Here is a 20,108-nt window from a genome sequence, read left to right on the forward strand (position 1 = left end):
TTGCGAATTTTCGACAGGGATATCTTCAAAGGTTATTGGATATGTGATCTTTGATATTGGGCCGTAGTTGTGGGTTTTCGGCCCATAATTTATGTGACATGGACAACTTATGGACTTCCAGCCCATTATTTCACATCTTAGATATTCATGATGAACCGTAGTGAGTTAATTATAGGGAGTTTTAACGAAAGGCCCACGGTACTGTTCATTTTAACGAAAAACCACATTTTTACTCTAAAAAGTCAAACCTGATACTATTCACTTTACCTTTTTTTTGTCCTTATCATTAAAACTCAAAGTTTTCAAGCTATTTTCATTAGTTTTCCTTTAAAAATATTCATGATGAACCGTAGTGAGTTCAAGATATTCATGATCAACCGTGACTGTATCGTTGTAAGTTAAAATATTCATGTTAAACCCTCTATTTCATTTTTTAATGACGAAACGATGGATTCATAACAATGATCTTCAAATAAACATTAAAATTTTGAAAGTTCAATTATAAAATTTACACCGTGAAAATACGTTGTTTGCAAAAGATAGGACAAAGTCCTCCGTCAATTAGACAGCCCAGCTCACAGTATTTGCATAGATTAGGCAAACTTGCAGCTCAAGGCATCAAAAAAATATGAAGTCGAAATAAAAATTGAAGGGTAAAGTATTGAATCTGCAAAACATGAAACAAAAAACTCAACACAACAATCTCGCGGATAATGAATCCCATTAAGTTTGAAGGACTAGTAAAATTTGAATATCTGAGACTTCTGCATATGTCAAATAGCGAAGATCTTAATCACTTTGCTGCCATAAAATTCGAAAAACTGCGAAATCTAGTGTTAAACTACATGACCAACTACATTATTTGTCCCATCATGATGTAACTAGGAAGCGCATTCCCGCTTACAACTGAATCTCGTTGTAACTCAGACGAACAAGATTTTATATTCTCCATTTACAATCTGACAGAGCTGATTGTAAGTGTATGTATCTGCAAATAGGTGAAGTAAAAATTGAATTATATCAGAACCTGCAACAGAACCTGGACTAATAGACTCTAATACCCAAACGATTAAGCACTAAATAGACCAAAAAGATGAACGGTGGCATGGACACCAAAGAAGGGGTACATTTCGGGTTTCTCCAATTTATAACTACTTCTGAACATAGTTCATTGGTTCCAAAAGATTAAACACCAGAGTTTGATGACAGCTTTTGGGACGCTAAATTAACGCAAGCATTCTATAGAAGTTTCATGTAAAATAACCAGTTTGAAGAAGTAACATACCCCGCGATTAAAATGGGAGCTCACTTTTTAAGGTTATGTTGATGCATGTTTAAGCTCCAGTTTATTTTGCTTTAAACAGTTAGGCAGAAACTGTATATTTCGGTTCCAAAAAGTGTCGATAAAATGAACTGTTTTCTGGCAACTTTAAGCAGAAGCCCCTTTCTAAAGATTCAACTTCACCCAATCCGAAATCCAAGCACCATAAACTTCCGACAGTAACAATTACATATTTATTGTGAACCCTAGGTAGAAATTGAAGAAGGCTGGGGAAAAAGGAGGCATACCAGATGTCTCTCCGAGGTTGGTCCACATGTCAGCCTGGATGGACGTATCACTGTCAGCAAGGCCTATGACCTCAACAAATTTTGTAAGAGGAAACGTTGGGATGCCCTTCACAACTAGCTGGCTTTCATCAGTAGAATTTCCAATGATAGTTTCACCCTCAACTCGCACCACCTGAATCAGTGCCCGAACCCGACTTCCAACATACGATCGCAACAACTCTGCATTGACAAAAACTGCAGGATTCATATCCTGCAAAACGAAACAAAGGTTGATTTGCTCATAAGCTCGCCAAAATCATAAACTGTTCATTGACTAAATAAATAAGTTGCATACAAGATGCAAAATCATCTCCAATTTTACAAAAACCCAAAACCCCTTATGCAATTAGATGGTACAGAGAAAACCCCTAAGAGAGCTGCAATAAAGTAGTTAAGGGGCTCGTTTGAGACCTGCCTCTATAGGAAACACTTCCTTGACACTTCTGTTAGAAGTGCTTTTAATATAAACATGTCAAAATTTTTATTAAAAAACCAAATGCTTCCTGAAAAAGCACTAGAAAGCGCTCCCTCAAGACCAGATGATTCTTGAAAAAGCACTAATGGGTCAGAAGTTTTTCACCCAAACGAAGTTAGAAGTGCTTTTGGTTATCATAAACACGTTTAGCCCTTCCATAACAAAATCCCAAACAACCCAAAAATTGAATATTTTCGGCATTCTTTATCTCATCACTCCCATGTGGATGTCAATTGAAATCATTAGAATATTTTCTTTTTAGTGAAATTCGTAATCGATTTCGAAAATCAAACAATTTTGCGTAGACCCTAATACAAACAACATCAACATGAAATTATTCTAACAGCACCCTGCTCAATCCAATTCCATACATAATTAAATAAAAAATGAGGACAAAATCAACGCAGTAAATCAGCACTCGAAAACAATATTTAAAATCGAACAAAAAAAGGAAAAAAAAAAAAAGCACATTGAATCACTGCGTTTGGTTACTGAGAAACCAAAACCGAAAGTGAAATGAACTTTCCCTTTCGACGGTTTCTCCGTAAGAGCCAAACGGTGGGTTTCTCATTTGAGAGAGAGAGAGAGATGGATTCGAGATCTTACTCGACGGCGGGGAGGCATCGCCGGAAAATGGAGTGGAAAGAGAGGAGTAGGGTTGGAAATTGGGAGGTTGAGCGACAGAAAGGGCTGGACTCCAAGCGCGGCAAAAATGAAATGATCAAAGGGATTTCGGAGTGAGGATTTTATGGGAGTGACTTCACCGCCAACCCTACAACACGTGGAATCAACTTTTGTAAAACAATTTCATGCATAATCTCTATTAATTAATGAAATTTTTTTTGTCAACTAAAAGATGATGAAAAAATTATTTAGTCTTCTATCACATAAAAAAATTGATGGGCAATAATATAATTTCACAGGTCCAAATTTTACTGTTTTTGATTGAATCCTCATATACATGTGATGTTAAAATACCTCAAATATTAAAAAAAAAATTAACCAACAACAAAACCCCCCCCCCCCCCCGGTTCTCTCTCTTCCTCTCTCCTTCACATTTTATAAAAAAATGTGCTCATACACACAAAGTGTGTGGGTAAATGCTAGTCTAAAACTACATTAATGAAAGTTTTTTTGTCAATAAAAAATGAGTGAAAATATATCTTTATATTTATCACAAAAAAAAAAAAAAGATAGTAACGTAATTTCACAAAACAAATTTTTTTTTTAAACCTTATCAACATGTAAGTTTATCATCTCTAATTTAAAAAATAAAAATAAAGAACAACCTCACTCTCTCTCACTATGTTCCTTTCCCCTTCAATTTTAACAACCAAGGCAAAATGGGCATACACTGGTACTCATAACAGTTAGGTATTTTTATATAGTTATTTGTTAATTTGATCGAATAAAAAATATCACGTGTATTTGTTTTTTAAAATCGCATAAAAATTAATAACATGTTCATTATTATGTGTGATATTACATTGTTAGAGATGATATGATAAAATATAGGTAATGTTAAAAAAATTAATTAGTTTGTGCGATATTACATTATTGTCCATAATTTTACGCTGTAGTAGAAACCAAATTATCTTAAAAAAAATTAATTAGTTTGTGCGATATTACATTATTGTCCATAATTTTACGATGTGGTAGAAACCAAATTATCTTAAAAAGATTAATTAGTTTGTCCGATATTACATTATTGTCCATAATTTTACGATGTGGTAGAAACCAAATTATCTTAAAAAAAATTAATTAGTTTGTGCGATTACATTATTGTCCATAATTTTACGCTATGGCAGAAACCAAATTATCTTTTCACCCTTTGTTTGTAGACAAAGAAGATTTTATTAATGGGTAGTACCTATTCACACACTCATTTTTACTTATCACATACTCCTCTCAATTTTTTGTTGGCAGATCGAATGAATTGAGAAAGATTACTTGCAAAAATTAACAAGAACGTGTAACAAGTAAAAATAGGTGTACTAATAGGTAACATGGTAATTAAGTAACGGGGTGTATTCAATTGAGAATTTAAGAGATTTTAATGGATTTATAAATCCATGGATTTTTATAGAGTTTAACTGATTTGTAGAGATTCCATATAATATTTTGATTCAATTCCTTCAAAATCTCATGAAGAGATATGAGATTTGTGGATGCTTAAAATATACTACAAAATCTCTCAAATTCCCTCAAATTCCTCAACTTTTCCAAATTCTTTAAATTCTAATTCTAATTAAATACACATGGAATGTTATAATTTTTTTTTAAATTATAAATAAATACATTCGGATTTCTATAAGGATTTTAATAAAGGAAAACTAATGAAAAGGTTTGAAAACTTTGAGTTTTAACGATAAAGACAAAATAAAGGGTAAAGTGATTAGTACCATGATTGACTTTTTAGTATAAAAATATGGTTTTTCATTATAGTGAACAGTACCAGGAGTTTTTCGTTAAAATTCCCTTTTAATAAACTATCTTAAAATCTTAATTGAATACACATTTGATTGAATTTCAGAGAATTACTTAAAATTCTGATTGAATACTCCTAAATTCATTAAAAGAATTAAAATCTCAATTGAATACACCCTTTATATTTTTTTTATAAAAAATACGCGGCCCAATCTCATGAGAAAAAGGAAAAATTTCGCACACATGTAGTTACTAGTCAATTTATAATAATTTTAATTACAAGTCATCTTCTTCCACCCGCGCATACAACTCTGAAACCTTTCCGCCGTCTTCCTAACGTGCCCGGAGATGAATGACCCACCGTTGGCAACTGTAAACAAGCGAAGGCCATCGATCGAACCAGTGCAGAATACGATAAGCATCTGAATGCGCCAAGCTGTATCAGAGCCGTATTTCAGCTGCTCCGTGCCGCTCCCATCCGCACCAACGCGGGAGATTCCGGCCGATCCGGATCCCGCTCCCGTGCTTCATAGGTTTTCTTTAATTTACCTTTTTTTTTATAATAAAAATAATATAAAAAATCCCCTACAGTTTTTAGGGTTTCGAGGGCAGTGTTTAAAAAACCTACACTTTTCAGTTGTGTTGAGTGCCACATTGCCGCAGGCTACTTGGAACGGAGCCATCTCTTGACCAATTACCTTCTTCATCAAGCAGTAAACCCTTTGAGTTAGCCCATGCATATACTATTACTTCGAGTTTTTATTTGATTCCATGATTTTGTTCTATACAATTATTAACCCTTCATAAACTATATAGATTATGCACATAATCCCTTAGGGTTTAGGTGCTGTTCATAAGTTCGTGTCGTATGTTTACACGATTTCTGTTCTTATGTCCTTAATCAATTCCTTGTAGGTGTAAGGTCCTCTTATACAAAAACTAAAAGGAACCAAGCGCCATGGAACACAAACGTAAGTCATTGGCAACTGCAATTTCTCAATCTCAAGGTCCTCGTCACGAGAGATTAATAGACAGATTTAGTAATCTTCCAGAAGAAGTTGCTCATCACATTCTTTCCTCCCTCACTTTAAGAGATATCTGCCGAGTGGGCTGTGTGTCAAAAAGGTGCATGCAGTTTTATTTATCCACTCCGTCTTTGAACTTTGATGTAAGGACTTTCAGTAGGCAGAAGAGATTGAAGTTGTTAGGTTATTTGGATAGGTTCTTGAGTCAACGTGGCGATAATAAGATACAACATTTTCGTATACGTTGGTTATGTCGAGATGATGATGCAAGCAGCTATTATGATGAGTATTTTCGAGTGATCAACTGGATGTATACAGCTGCAAGATGTAATGTTGAAGTACTTGATCTTTACTTTCCAGGTAAATATGAGCTAGGGAGACCAGTACTAGAATTACCGTCTTGCATCTTTCTCTGTCAATCTTTGAGGTCACTAATGGTGGACTTGCACGGGGATAAGCTTCTTAAAACTCCCTCCTTTGCTTGTTTCACTACTCTACAATGCCTAAAATTGAGCAGTGTTACGATAGATGAGGAGTTTTGCAAATGGATTTCATGTTCATGTAAATGCATTAAAGAGTTAGGGCTTGAATCCGTTGTTGGGATAGAAAAAATATGCATTGAAAGCTCATCTTTAGAATCATTTCGATTTGTGCCTAGTTACCGTCATGTTTGCCATCTCAATATCTCTGGGGAAAAACTTGAAAATATACAAATGTACTGGATTTATCAATCAAGCAAGCTAAATATTTTCGCTCCCAATCTTAAACGTTTGAAATGGAAAGGGAGGGTGGCAAGTCACCTAAATCTGGAGAAGGTCATGTGTTTGGAAAAAGCTGAGATTTTTCTCCAGCCTAGGATAAAGGCTGATTTTGGCAATTTATTTGAGGCGTTTTGCAGTATTCAGAGAGTTGAAGTTCTTATGCTAAATGTAGCGACCATGAAGGTACGGAACACTTCCCTTACCCTAGCTATACCCTTTTCAAACCTGCTTATTTTTATCTCAATTCAGTATCTAAACTACAATTAGAAATGTACTAAAAATCAATTCAGAATCAAACGTTTGGAAGGTTTGGAATCCTGAACCTAGCCTGCTCGTTTTTATCTCTATATAAAATAATGTGGCCTTTATAACATTGCAGGCTCTCGTTCTTTCTCGATATAAAATGTTGTCTTTATAACATTGCAGGCTCTAATTTGGAAGGGTTCCATGCCGGGATTATTAGCTCATGTTGGTCACTTTTGTGTGCGTGACATGAGCTTGACGGATCACCTAGTCAAAGTAATGACCTCTCTGCTTAAACGAATGCCTAACTTGCATACTTTGCACGTTGTAACCTCAAAATCTGTTTGCTGTGTAAGTAAAACTGGTGTTTGCTCTCTCTCTCTCTCTCTCTCTCTCTCTCTCTCTCTCTCTCTCTCTCCAACAGAGATTATCCGATGTCTTAGATGATTCCTGTAGTAGTTCGATTGTACTAAATATATAATTGGAAAACTATTGCGTGGTGTTTTTTTCTTTTTCTTTTTAAGAACTTCAATATATTTGCCTGTTATATCTTTTGCAGGAATCTGGAAAGTTTGGTAGCAAATATTGGAAGCTCAAAAACCTAGCTTGTATTAATCAGCTTAAAGAAGTAACATTTGAGATTTCCAATAATGGGATGAATGAATGGGAGTTAGCAAGGTATATCATCGAGAATGCTAAGAATTTGAAGAAACTGTTCATATATTATTTGCCCAATCAGTTTACTCTCTTTAGGGAGATAACTGAAAGCGCGACGAACTCCCCCGCTACAGTTGAGTTTAAGGTATATGATAAATCCAGAAGAGTTTACAATGATGATCTTATTAGTCCTGATGTACAACAGAAGACTAATTGAATCGTCTTCCCGAATAAAAAGCAGAGGTTTCTCTCCTTATTTGCCAATTCCAGCTACTTCTTTCTCATCTCCTTTGCCTCTTTGCATTTCTATTTCATTTTTGGCCCTTAATTTCGTGTGTTCTTTGAGCTTTTGTCTCAACTTACCTAAGCTTGTCTCAATTTTAGGCTTTTATGGACCCTTTTCCTCATATGTAACTTCCCATTGTCAGTCTTCCACCTCCAATCTCTGCTACTCGGCCCATCAGGTGTCTGTCCTCGATGGTGTACTTTGGTGTTGGGTGGTTGTTAGAGTGGTATTAGCACTGTTTGATAGGATTCTGGGAGCGCTTTTTGCTCGAGTGGCTCACTCAGCCCCATTTTTTGTTCATCCAGTTTGTTCATAGGTTCTCCTTCTTGGTGGTGGATTTGCGATGGCGTCGCAGTTGGTGTGGTGGAGACAACAATCTTCCAGATCTAAGGTTTTTTTTTTATTGTGGGTTTGCACTTTTTAGACCTATCCATTGTATTTCCTCTTGAGCTATGCTTGTATTAGAATTGCCTTTTGAGCTTTTTATAACTTTCTTAATTAATGAAAGTTATCTTTTTTGAAAAAAAAAAAAAGTCCTGATGTACATGCAATGTGAAATTTCAATGGATAGTGAGATTTTACTTGATATCAACAGTTTTACTACTGATGGAATTATGCTCACTAATACCTAAAGCACAATGTTCTTCGAGAGGTCCTCTAACCCTATGTCATGCATCTTTCTTAATTTAGTTTGGGGTCTTAATATGCTAGTATTAATTTAAATTCAACATAACGAGATTTTGCTGATTTTGAAGTTTTGAACTTTAACCCCGGACATTACCATAAACAACGTGAACATGCATGTGAAACTGGTCTATTGGCCCCGAACATTACTATAAACATTGTGCAAACATATACATGTTGAGCATATAAATGGTATAAAAGATCATGCCATAGTCGGATTCACAATACTCATAAACAACAATATCAATTTTCTATGTAAAAGACATGGCATGATACACCCGTATTCAAAAAATAGTTATGGAAACCATATATAATAAATATAATTTGAAAACTAAAGCCCACTCACTGATACGTCATAGGATCGTAGCTATCTTGCCTTGTCTGTCCTTTGAAATCCTCGAGATAAGTGTGTTCTATATGCAATTCAAACAATTAAGGAAAACACTTGAAAGTTCCTTTTTGTTAACTTATTTTGGGAGTTAGAAGTGTTTGAAAAAGGACTCACGCACTTCCGCTTGCCGTACCTAAGATTTTTCATAAGCATGAGGCAAATAACAATGTACTTGAGGTTTTTGTAGTACCTACAAGGTTAAAGTTCTTATTAAGCGGAGAGACAATCAAGATAAAATAGTTGAAATAGGGATTCTACGAATTTCTATTGCTAAAATTATCAAAATCAAATAACGACAACATCGAACAATACTCAATCCATCTCTTCACGAATATCCACAAAATTTTGAAATAATCATTTCACCAATCTATTAGTGTTATCATAATTTTTCCTATAAAAATATAACCTTACGGCATCTCCAAAGGAAATGTCAAAACTTCTTCATAGGCAGTAAAAAAAATTCTCTCCAACCGATCCTTCAATTTCTTACGTGGTGTTGAGTCAATTAAAAGCAAAGCCTTTTGCGGTCAAATTTGACAGCAGCTGCCAAATTCATTTAATAATTATTTTAATAGATTTAATTCAATATATAATAAATATTGTTGTCTATTCTAAGAATTTGATTGGTTGACTTCACAAATGGACCCCACAAAGTGATAAAAAAATATTTAGAATGACATTGTTATTTAACACATCGGGTAGAACAAAAAAATATACAAAAGGATGGAGTCAATATGGATTTCATGGGATTTTAATGGATTTTTTTAAGTGACAAATTTTAAAGGATTTTAATAGACTCGACAAATCTATATGGATTTTAACAAATTTGGATTTTATTACAGATTTATACGAATTTGTATGGACTTTTTTCATAGATTTTTATGGATTTATAGTTGATTCCTACAACATAAACGATATAGAAATTTGAGACACAAAGTAGAAATTCAGATAAAGTAACCACAACAAAAACACATTGTAAAAACTCAAGGTCATGTACTGATTTGCTATGCATCAATATCCTCATCACCCAATATTTGTCAATGAAAATGCTAAATAGATAAATACACAATCAACCATTAATTATATTCTACACACAACTTTCAAATGGTGAGAAATTCAACGTGAAAGATGCTTTGAGTTAATTGCTCAAAGTAAAAGTTTGTCTTCATTTCCTTTGAGGAAGAGTTGTGAGCAATTGGATGTCCATAGTTAGGTGTTTTTCTTTTATCCCTCGACGACCATGTTTCAGTGTGAAATATGATGTTAACGCTTTAAAATCAAATCCAACAACAACTGCAACGGTACCTCTCCCAGAAGATGTCGCACCGCACCTTGACTATTCCAGTCTTCCTTCCTTACTCCTTCAGTCTCTATAAATCCCTGCTAAAACCAGCGTCGTGGTGCAGACACTGCCAGGCCCCTGAAACCCCGCGACGGCAGCTACCAAGCTCAAGGCTGAAGATGTAATTTGCCAAGGTGGACGCCTCGGAGAAGAACAAGGTGTCGCAGGAGTACGGCATCGAGAGCGTGATAAGGGAGAAGTCAGTTTGAAGAGAAGCTTGAAAGAAATCCTAGGGTTGGAGATGAGATTCTTCATAGCCTTTGTTATGCATAAATTGGCTCTCAAATCCTACAAAACCCAATACTTAATAAAATCCTTCAAAATCTATTACATTTTGAATATCTTGCCTTGTCTGCCCTTTGAAATCCTCGAGATAAGTCTGTTCTGTATGCAATTCAAACAATTAAGGAAAACATTCGAAAGTTCCTTTTTGTTAACTTATTTTGGGAGTTAGAAGTGTTTGAAAAAGGACTCACGCTCTTCCGCTTGCCGTACCTAAGATTTTTCATAAGCATGAGGCAAATAACAATGTACTTGAGGTTTTTGTAGTACCTACAAGGTTAAAGTTCTTATTAAGCGGAGAGACAACCAAGATAAAATAGTTGAAATAAGGATTCTACGAATTTCTATTGCTAAAATTATCAAAATCAAATAACGACAACATCAAACAATACTCAATCCATCTCTTCACGAATGTCCACAAAATCTCGAAATAATCATTTCACCAATCTATTAGTGTTATCATAATTTTTCCTATAATCCCCAAAAATATAACCTTACAGTATCTTCAAAGGAAATGTCAAAACTTCTTCATAGGCAGTAAAAAAAATTCTCTCCAACCGATCCTTCAATTTTTTATGTGGCGCTGAGTCAATTAAAAGCAAAGCCTTTTGCTGTTGAATTTGACAGCAGCTGCCAAATTCATTTAATAATTATTTTAATAGATTTAATTCAATATATAATAAATATTGTTGTCTATTCTAAGAATTTGATTGGTTGCCTTCACAAATGGATCCCACAAAGTGATAAAAAATATTTAGAATGCCATTGTTATTTAACACATCGGGTAAAACAAAAAAAATATACAAAGGGGGTGTAGTCAATTTGGATTTCATGGGATTTTAATAGATTTTTTTAAGTGACAGATTTTAAAGGATTTTAATAGACTCGACAAATCTATATGGATTTTAACAAATTTAAATGGATTTTAACAAATTTATATGGATTTTATTACAGATTTATATGGATTTGTATGGACTTTTTTCATAGATTTTTATGGATTTATAGTTGATTCCTACAACATAAACGATATAGAAATTGGAGACACAAAGTAGAAATTCAGATAAAGTAACCACAACAAAAACACATTGTAAAAACTCAAGGTCGTGTACTGATCTGCTATGCATCAATATCCTCATCACCCAATATTTGTCAATGAAAATGCTAAATAGATAAATACACAATCAACCATTAATTATATTCTACACACAACTTTCAAATGGTGAGAAATTCAACGTGAAAGATGCTTTGAGTTAATTGCTCAAAGTAAAAGTTTGTCTTCATTTCCTTTGAGGAAGAGTTGTGAGCAATTGGATGTCCATAGTTAGGTGTTTTTTTTTATCCCTCGACAACCATGTTTCAGTGTGAAATATGATGTTAACACTTTAAAATCAAATCCAGCAACAACTGCAACGGTACCTCTCCCAGAAGATGTCGCACCGCACCTTGACTACTCCAGTCTTCCTTCCTTACTCCTTCAGTCTCTATAAACCCCTGCTAAAACCAGCGTCGTGGTGCAGACACTGCCAGGCCCCTGAAACCCCGCGACGGCAGCTACCAAGCTCAAGGCTGAAGATGTAATTTGCCAAGGTGGGCGCCTCGGAGAAGAACAAGGTGTCGCAGGAGTACGGCATCGAGAGCGTGATAAGAGAGAAGTCAGTTTGAAGAGAAGCTTGAAAGAAATCCTAGGGTTGGAGATGAGATTCTTCGTAGCCTTTGTTATGCATAAATTGGCTCTCAAATCCTACAAAACCCAATACTTAATGAAACCCTTCAAAATCTATTACATTTTGAATACCTATAGAATCATAAATGACTACACCTGAATTTAAATGTATTATTTTAAAGGAACTTTAACGAAAAGCTCCATGTACTATTCACTTTAACAAAAAACCACATTTTTACACTAAAAAGTCAATCCTGGTACTATTCACTTTAGCCTTTATTTTGTCCTTATCATTAAAACTCAAAGTTTTCAAGCCATTTTCATTAGTTTTCCTTATTTTAAATCATGTTAAATCTTACTTTGACTACACCAGAATTTTAATGTCCTGTAAAATCCTAATTGACTATAAGCTGATTTTAATTTTTTTAAGAAATTTTCAAATCTTAATTTGATTACCCCTCAAAAAATATCTAATTACCGCATAAATCATCAAATATTAATTTAGTATTTTAAAATTTACATCTCTTTTAAAAATGTTCTTACGAAGCCGAGAGCCCAAACCCAACCCAAACACATAACAGTGGGCCCACCCAAGCAAGAAAAATGTCTCTCATGTTAACTAGGCGGTAGCCAAATGAAGAAACGCGCACATTTATTTTCATTTTCCCTCTCCTAATAAATAGCTTTTTCCAGAAATTTCGACTTAAATAGCTTTTCTGACAGCGGCTTTTCCAGAAAATTTTGATGGGGTTGTTTCTTGTTTGCGTGCGATTAACCGCGATTTCGAACAGAGGCTTTTGCGGTGAATGACTTCTGGGTAAGCCCATCTTCTACTTGTTTTCTGCTTCTGCTTTTCTTTTTGGTAATCAATTGGAAGATTTGGGATGCCATTGATGGACAAAGCTTCAAACTTTATTTCGTTTTATTTATATTTGTGATACGCGTGCTATTGACGACGTCGGACAAATGGGTAAACGCTCTTATGGTGTTTTCTGTATCACAAATTTTTGAATTTAATTTACAGATGGTATGTGAGGCTTTTTTACGATTTGTTGCAAGTATTTGTCTCCTAAATTCATTCAAAGAAACCAGAATTCCCCTGAAAAATTGACACATTTGTGTTCAGATTATATCTAGATTAGAGAGGAAATACTCAAATATTTGCATTAATCTTGTTTTCTTGTCCTTAATCTTTGTAGGTGTAGCTACTAGGTAGGTGCTCTTACCAAAACAGAAGGAAATCTTAGTGTGTCATGGAACGCAAGGATAAGTTATTGGCTATTGCGAATTCTCAAGCTCAAGGAGCTTGTCCCGAGAGTGTAGTAGACAGGTTTAGTAATCTTCCAGATGAAGTCGCTCATCAGATTCTTTCACTTGTCTCTTTAAAAGAACTCATTCGAGTAGGCAGCCTGTCTAAAAGATGCAGAGGGCTTTATCTCTCAACCCCGTCATTGAAATTTTGGTCATCGTACTATGGAGGAGATAAGCAGGGCCAATTAAACTTGCTGAATTCTTTCGATAGGTTTTTGATTCTTCGCGGAGGTAATAAGGTACAGAAGTTTCAAGTACATTTGAATCTCTGTTCAAGCTTACCTGATGAGATTTTCCGAGTGATCACGTGGATCCACATTGCAGCAAGGTGTAAGGTTGAAGTGCTTGATCTTCAGTTGAGGGTATACAAGAATGATATGGCTTCGTTTGAATTACCATCTTGCATCTTTCTCTGCGGATCTTTGAGATCTCTGATTGTGACCCTGTATACAGTTCTTAAAGTTCCCTCCTTTGCTGGTTCCACTAATCTCCAACACTTAAACTTGAGTTATGTTCAAATAGATGACGGCTTTTCCAAATGGATCTCAAATTCGTGCAAATGTATCAAGGAGTTGCAGCTTTATCATGTTGCAGCAGTAAATATCACCATTGAAAGCTCATCTTTGGAATCATTTAGGTTTGTTTCAGCTCATAATGACACCTGCCATCTTAACATCTCAGGTGAGAAACTTGAAGATATACATGTTAAGTGGGAATATTTTCATCCTGGCAGCAGATCATTAACTATTTCTGCTCCAAATCTCAAATATTTCAAATGGATTGGGAATTTATTGAACCGCCAGAATCTCAGGGAATTAATGTGTTTAGAAAAGGCAGAGATTTTTTTGAAGCCTAGGAGAGATATCTGTGATAACTTTGACAACGCATCCGAGTTTCTTTGCAGTATATGCAGGGTTAAAGTTCTTCTTCTAAGCCACGAGACCATTAAGGTAAAGATGCACTACCCTGCAGACTAATATTCTCTTTTGGCCATGACAAGAAATTTGATTGTGCATATTGTATTTGTTTTGGGATCTATAAAAGGATATTACATGGAACATATCTTGGCTATGGGGTTATGACATGCCGATAATAGATAGCTAATTCGTGTTTCTTAAACTACAAAGTGGGTTTAAATTTGAATATATTTGGTTTTACTATAGTAGTGACATCAGACGGAATGAAAATTAAAGGAGTAATGCCCGTGCGCAGGGTTGAAGAGAGGGACGATGAATAGGTTGCATTGTTATCTATTGTTCCGCTTCTCTTCCTCATGTCTCTCATCTCAAAGTATAAACCTTACCAAAAGTATGAAACAATTGATTTGACCTATGAATTTGGAAGCTTTATATGGGCTTGAATATATGAACAATTGATGATTAGGCATGTTTCTTGAAAAATTGTTTTTTGCTCAACTTTGTAGCTTTGCTGCTGTATTATCTTATAGGCTTCAAGGGATACTTTCATCTGTTTAAGAGTCGCCTTTATAATATTGCAGGCTCTGTTCAAGGAAGTTTCCATGCCCCTGCCGTTCGATAATGTTTCTTACTTGGGTTTGCGCATTACGAGCTTGAGTGATGACCTAGTCCCAGCAATGGTATCTCTTCTGAGAGGAATTTCTAATTTGAATACATTGCAAATAGAATCTGACCTTTCCTTACTCTTCCATAAACCTAAAGTAAGTTAAAAGTCGAAGTTGACTCTCTCTCTCTCTCTCTCTCTCTCTCTCTCTTTCACACACACACACACACACAAATGTACACTAGTTCAGGGACTGGCACTTCCTTGTTTCATAGTTTGTATTCATATTGCTACTTTTCGTGTAGTTTGGAATGGTTTTTTTTTTTTGTTTTTCCCTATTGATTTGGCTTTTGTGTTTTCAGGCACGCGGATGTAATAGGAAATACTGGAAATCCCAGAACCTGAATTTTACAGATCAGCTTAAGGAGGTAACAATAGAGCTTTCCAATGGGTTCAATGCCATGGAGTTAGCAAGGTATATTCTTGAGCAAGCTCGGCGTTTGGAGAAAATGTTCATATTCTATTTACCCCACCAGTCATATGTCATAAAAAGAGTAAATCAAAGCAAGAAAGTCTCCGCTGCCAAAATTGTCTTTCGGAAGAAACAGCAGAGATGATGTGCAAAGGTGGTTCTGTATTTTTCAAAAGATTTTGTGAACAGAAGCTTAAACCTTGTACATTTTGCTTTTAAGGTTTTGAACAAACTTGGAGCTGTATCGTTGTGTTTGGTACACTTGCAAATTCGGTATCAGGTGGAAATTGATAGATCAAATTTTGCAAATAGTGTAAGTGTTTTGGATAGTTTTAGGCTTAATTGTATTTGTAATCAATTCAACAAGTAATTGAAATGAGATTGAAGAAGATATATGGAAGATGAAATTCATAGAAGAAAGGAGTACATATCTCCTTGAATCTACCTTGGATTCGATACACCAAAGTCGGCTTACATGGTGGGATCTATAGCCGTTGCATACCCACACACACACACACACTTGCAGCGTGACTAATCATGTGCACAACACATGTTTCCATTTAACTTCTAACAAACTAGACATGTGGCAAAGTATACACCATAGAGATGATATAATCCTTTTCGTACATTACATTATTTGAATATCAATTGCTCTAGCACTTAGAACCATTTGAACTCCATTTCCTTCTTCCATTCTTTAACTGCTATGCATATGTGATCTAGCTACCATGCTTATCCACCAACATTCCCTTCTAAGCTAGTAGCTGGTTTAACTCCCAGCTTCTCTCTGAGTGTGCAGAATCGATCTTTGGGAAGTGCCTTGGTGAAAAATATCAGCAAGCTGATCTTCTAATTTACAATAGATTAGCTTGATGATGTTTGACTGCAGTGTTTGTCGAATGTTATGATATCTTCTTCCAATGTGCTTTGTTCTTTGATGGAACATATGATTTCTTGTCAGAGCAATGTCATATGTATTATAGTAGTAGAGATGAGTAGCTTCAATTTATTCTTCACCAAAATCTTGAAGTACAAACCTCAACCACACAGCTTGTGTGGTTGCTTTTGTAGCACTCATGTACTCAACTTTAGTTGTTGACAATGCAACATTGTGTTGTTTAACTGAGGCTCAAGAGAAAACCCCACTTCCAAATGAGAAAGCATAACCAAATGTGCTTTCCATATCAGTTTCATCTCCACTCCAATCACTGTCACAATAGCATATGAGAATTGATTCCTTGCCTTTCTCATACTCAATTCCATAGTCTAGTGTGCCTTGTATATGTCTGAGAACTCTCTTAGCTGCTCCCAAGTGCTTCTTTGATGGTCCATGTATAAATCTTGCAAGTAATTTAAGTTAAACTTAATTTAGTTGGGGGTCTTAATATGCTAATAATTTAAGTTAAACTTAAGGAGATTTTGCTGATTTTGAAGTTTTGAACCTTAAAAGCATGAACAGAGCTAACTTGTGCCCACTCGTCCTCGTGAGGAGGGTTTAGTTCGAGAAAGTTGGAGCAAATAGTCTAGGAGTTTTTGTGTACGCAAACCTTAGGGGAGCCACGGCGGCCGTATAGTGGGTTCACATGGATTGTTTGAGAGCTTATGAGTGGTAGAAGGTATTGCAGAGGGCGGGCGAGGATAAGAGGGCTGTTATGGAGGAACTGGATACGGATGGTGTAATGGAAGAATTAGGGCAGACCTTGGGAGATAAGCTGCAGCTCACTAATAGAGAGAATGAGGGAGTAGTGATCAATAGAAAAGATGTAGATGAGGCTTTGATCAGCTTTCACTATATGTTATTGGCAGAGGTGTTTACGATGCGAGCGGTGCATGGGGAGGCTTTCATCGATAAATTCACGTCATTGTGGCGTGGGAAGGAATGTGTCTCGATTAGGGACATTGGTGATGGACTGTTCCTGATCAGGTTCATGGCTATGAGGGATATGCAGCGGGTTCTTGACTTTGAATTCCCTTGGACGTTTCATGATGACTTTGTGTTGGTGGGGGATTACATGAACAGGAGGGAGGCACGATGGAATTCATTATCAATGGGAGACATATGGATTCAGATTCATAAGGTACCACTGTTGAGTATGATGGCAACGTTGGCTTTGGCAATTGGGGGGAAGATTGGCACGGTATTAACGGTGGATCAATCAGCGAGTTAGGAATGTATTGGTAGGTTTTTACGTGTTCGTATTCGATTCAATCTAAGGGCACCATTGATGAGATGTGTGATGGTTACGTTCCCGGATGAAGGTTGGGTGTGGGTTGAATTTCGATACGAAAGATTGCCCAATTATTGCTTCTATTATGGAAAGCTTGGACATAGGAGTATAGCATGTGCGGCTCATGGGATTCGTGGGCAGCAAGGTATGGATAGGGTTGGGGACAACCGAGGTCTAGATGGTACATTACCGTATGAAGGCTTGGACGCAGGGACTGATCTGCGAGACAAAGCAATTAGATCACCGTCATGGAGGTCCGGTAGCCATAGCACGGAGGAAGACAGTGGGAGAACATGGGAGTTGCGGCGTGGTGGGGAAGTAAACCACGAGAGGGTGCATGAGGAAGAGGGATTACGATCTGCAGAATGCCGCTTAAGGCAAGAGGGTAGACGGTCTGAGCGTACGTCTGAGGGAGAGTTGGATGATACTGCTTCATCACCGGAAAAACAAAATAAAAATGGCTACATGGCTGGAAAATGAGTGGGGAGTAAAGCAGGTTCTATAGCGCATCATAACAGAGAGGCAGATGAGGCTCGAAGGGCAAGGGAACGTGCTTTTGATGCCAGACTCATAGGACGGGGAGGGGAAATAGCGCTGGAAGCTGAGAATGTTGTGCTATTTGATTTTGTGGAACCGGTGGAGTGTATTGATAGGGGTGTAGACGGGAGGCAATGAGGTCTGATGGTAGATTTGAATGATCCAGTTGGTATGAAAGATGGTGGGGGTGCGTCGGAGGTGCAACAAGTGGATGATGATGGTGTTGGAGCTTCGGCATGAGCTGGGCAAAGTGGGACTCAAGACTCGGACCCATTTGTGTTGGGTCCTATCATTGCTGCAGTGTGTAGGGAGAGCAGAAGACGGAAGAGACGGATTGCGGAGGTAGAGGAAGAAGTGGAGGGGACAGAGGATGAGGATAGTAATAGCCGGCACAAGCGTGCTCTTATTTTTTCTGAGGCGGAGGAGACCAGCCATGAGGGGTCTCCACGGTCGCCATGAAAACATTATGCTAGAACTGTCAAGGAATTAGGGGTTCATTGACAGTTGATGCCTTGGTGGAGCAGGCGAGGCTTCACAACCCTGGGGTAGTGATCTTATTGGAGACGAAGAATAAAAGTGATCGCTACAAATATTTACTTAAGTTGTTACGAATGAATTTTATGCAACCGGTGGAACCAAAAGGTATTGGAGGAGGACTATGTGTTTTTTTGGAAAGATGAGGTGAATATGTCTAGTGTTGTGTGGAATAGTTTCTTTATTGAGCTGGGCTTTGTTGGTGATTCGTTACATTCGGATTGGAGGATGTTAGCCATGTATGCAAGTACGGATGTTAAACGGAGAAGAGCTCAATGGTGTGAGCTTACCAAAAGGATTAGTAGTTCACAGGGGAAATGTATAGTGATTGGTGACTTTAACGACATTGTGGATGACGAGGAGAAAGAAGGGGGAATTACCGATCTATGGCGAGTACAAGAGACTTTAGGGAGTTCCTGGCAAATAGTGAGCTTTTTGATTTGGGCTTTGAGGGATACCCCTTTACGTGGAGGAACAAACGGGATGATGGGTTGATACAACAAAGGTTGGATAGAGGGGTGGCGAACCAAGGTTGGATGTATATGTTTCCACGGGCGAAGATTAGCCATGTAGTGGTGGAGGGTTCGGACCATTCTATGCTAATTCTTGCCTCTGACGGTATAATTCCAAATGTACCATGACAGTTTATATATGATTCTAGATGGGGAAAGAAGTCGGAGTGTCGAGAGATTATTATGGAAGCGTGGAGGGAACCGGTGGAAGGATCTTTGGCGTTTAAAGTAAGTGAGAAGTTGAAGGGGACATGATACCAGCTCAGGATGTGGAAGAAGACTACAAAACTGAACTCGTGGCGGAGAATTGAGGAGCTTAGGGACGAAATACGGAGGGGGAGTGTGGATCCAAAGGTGCGGCATGATTATATTAAGGGGAAGGAAAATGAATTGGCAGTGGCACTTAAAGAGGAAAAATACTATTGGAAGGTGAAATCAAGGAATACATGGCTTCGTGAAGGGGATAAAAATACTAAATTCTTTCATGCTCAAGTGGGACAACGAATGGGGAATAATCAGATTCAGGGGCTGGAAGATACTTCTGGAGTAAAAGGTCGTACCCAGTGCACAAGGCTCCCGCTTTATGCAGGGTACACTGCGGTCAATTATTTTGTTTCCCTATTTAAGTCCAGTGCTACTAGCCATTGAGATGAGGTGGCGAGGTGTGTAAAGATGAAGGTAAATGATCGGGATAATGAGGAGCTTATTCGGCCATTCTCGAGCGAGGAAATCAAGGAAGCAGTGTTTTAGATTCCCGCTACTAAGTCTCCTAGACCTGATGGTTTTACGGCTGGATTCTTCCAGGATCATTTAAGAGGTGGTGGACGGTGATATAATTCATATGGTGCAAGCCTTTCGTCATTCCTGACGATTGTTACAGAAAATTAACCATACTCATATAGTCTTAATTCCAAAGGTAAAGGCTCCACAGAAGATGACGGAGTTGAGACCTATTTCCTTATGTAATGTAGTATATAAGATTATTGCTAAGGTCTTGACGAAGAGGTTAAAATGGTGATGGATTAGGTTATTAGTCTTGACCAATAGGCTTTTGTACCAAGTCAACAAATTCATGACAATATTCTGGTAATTCATGAAATTTTTCACTCTCTAAAACAAGGTGTAGACGGGGAGGAGGGGATGATGGCG

At 37.0% G+C, this 20,108-nt stretch overlaps 3 protein-coding genes and 1 long non-coding RNA gene across 12 annotated transcripts in view; 2 read left to right on the forward strand and 2 right to left on the reverse strand.

The window, feature by feature from the left end:
* Positions 1–704: 704 nt before the first annotated feature.
* On the reverse strand, positions 705–2,804 carry LOC126593753 (replication protein A 14 kDa subunit B-like). The gene is made up of 3 exons (XM_050259867.1): positions 2,690–2,804; positions 1,570–1,819; positions 705–988 (listed from the first exon to the last, which is right to left on the reverse strand). The coding sequence occupies exons 1-3, from the start codon at positions 2,705–2,707 to the stop codon at positions 924–926; spliced, it is 333 nt and encodes a 110-aa protein (XP_050115824.1). The 5' UTR covers positions 2,708–2,804; the 3' UTR covers positions 705–923.
* Positions 2,805–4,820: 2,016 nt separating this feature from the next.
* LOC126593934 (F-box/LRR-repeat protein At3g58900-like) lies at positions 4,821–7,993 on the forward strand. The gene is made up of 4 exons (XM_050260104.1): positions 4,821–5,043; positions 5,426–6,479; positions 6,723–6,890; positions 7,099–7,993. The coding sequence occupies exons 2-4, from the start codon at positions 5,469–5,471 to the stop codon at positions 7,411–7,413; spliced, it is 1,494 nt and encodes a 497-aa protein (XP_050116061.1). The 5' UTR covers positions 4,821–5,043; positions 5,426–5,468; the 3' UTR covers positions 7,414–7,993.
* A 4,495-nt stretch (positions 7,994–12,488) lies between these two features.
* The window catches only part of LOC126591976 (putative F-box/FBD/LRR-repeat protein At4g03220), a 28,520-nt gene continuing 20,900 nt past the window's right edge, over positions 12,489–20,108 (forward strand). For 2 of the 9 annotated variants that reach the window (XM_050257728.1, XM_050257725.1), the window contains exons 1-4: positions 12,491–12,661; positions 13,044–14,105; positions 14,654–14,833; positions 15,039–15,104. In XM_050257728.1, coding sequence (XP_050113685.1) covers positions 13,098–14,105; positions 14,654–14,833; positions 15,039–15,104 — 1,254 coding nt within the window. In that variant the 5' untranslated portion in view covers positions 12,491–12,661; positions 13,044–13,097. Of the gene's footprint in view, positions 12,662–13,043; positions 14,106–14,653; positions 14,834–15,038; positions 15,569–20,108 lie in introns of those variants that run through there. The other 7 variants (XM_050257731.1, XM_050257730.1, XM_050257727.1 and 4 more) reach the window with 6 other exon arrangements.
* Positions 13,368–20,108, reverse strand: part of LOC126591986 (uncharacterized) — a 23,780-nt gene continuing 17,039 nt past the window's right edge. The window contains exon 2 of the long non-coding RNA XR_007612559.1: positions 13,368–13,598. This is a non-coding gene — a long non-coding RNA (uncharacterized LOC126591986). The remainder of the gene's footprint in view (positions 13,599–20,108) is intronic.

This window comes from Malus sylvestris, chromosome 12, assembly GCF_916048215.2.
Source record: "Malus sylvestris chromosome 12, drMalSylv7.2, whole genome shotgun sequence".
NCBI classification, from domain to species: domain Eukaryota; kingdom Viridiplantae; phylum Streptophyta; class Magnoliopsida; order Rosales; family Rosaceae; genus Malus; species Malus sylvestris.

Excerpts from the sequence above, each read along its gene's own strand:
- LOC126593753 (XM_050259867.1), bottom strand. Across the intron at positions 989-1,569 it reads CAACCTCGGAGAGACATCTG|ATACATACACTTACAATCAG; the intron begins GTATGCCTCCTT and ends ACCTATTTGCAG.
- LOC126593934 (XM_050260104.1), top strand. The coding sequence starts at position 5,469 with ATGGAACACAAACGTAAGTCATTGGCAACTGCAATTTCTCAATCTCAA. Across the intron at positions 6,480-6,722 it reads TAAATGTAGCGACCATGAAG|GCTCTAATTTGGAAGGGTTC; the intron begins GTACGGAACACT and ends ATAACATTGCAG. Across the intron at positions 6,891-7,098 it reads CCTCAAAATCTGTTTGCTGT|GAATCTGGAAAGTTTGGTAG; the intron begins GTAAGTAAAACT and ends TATCTTTTGCAG.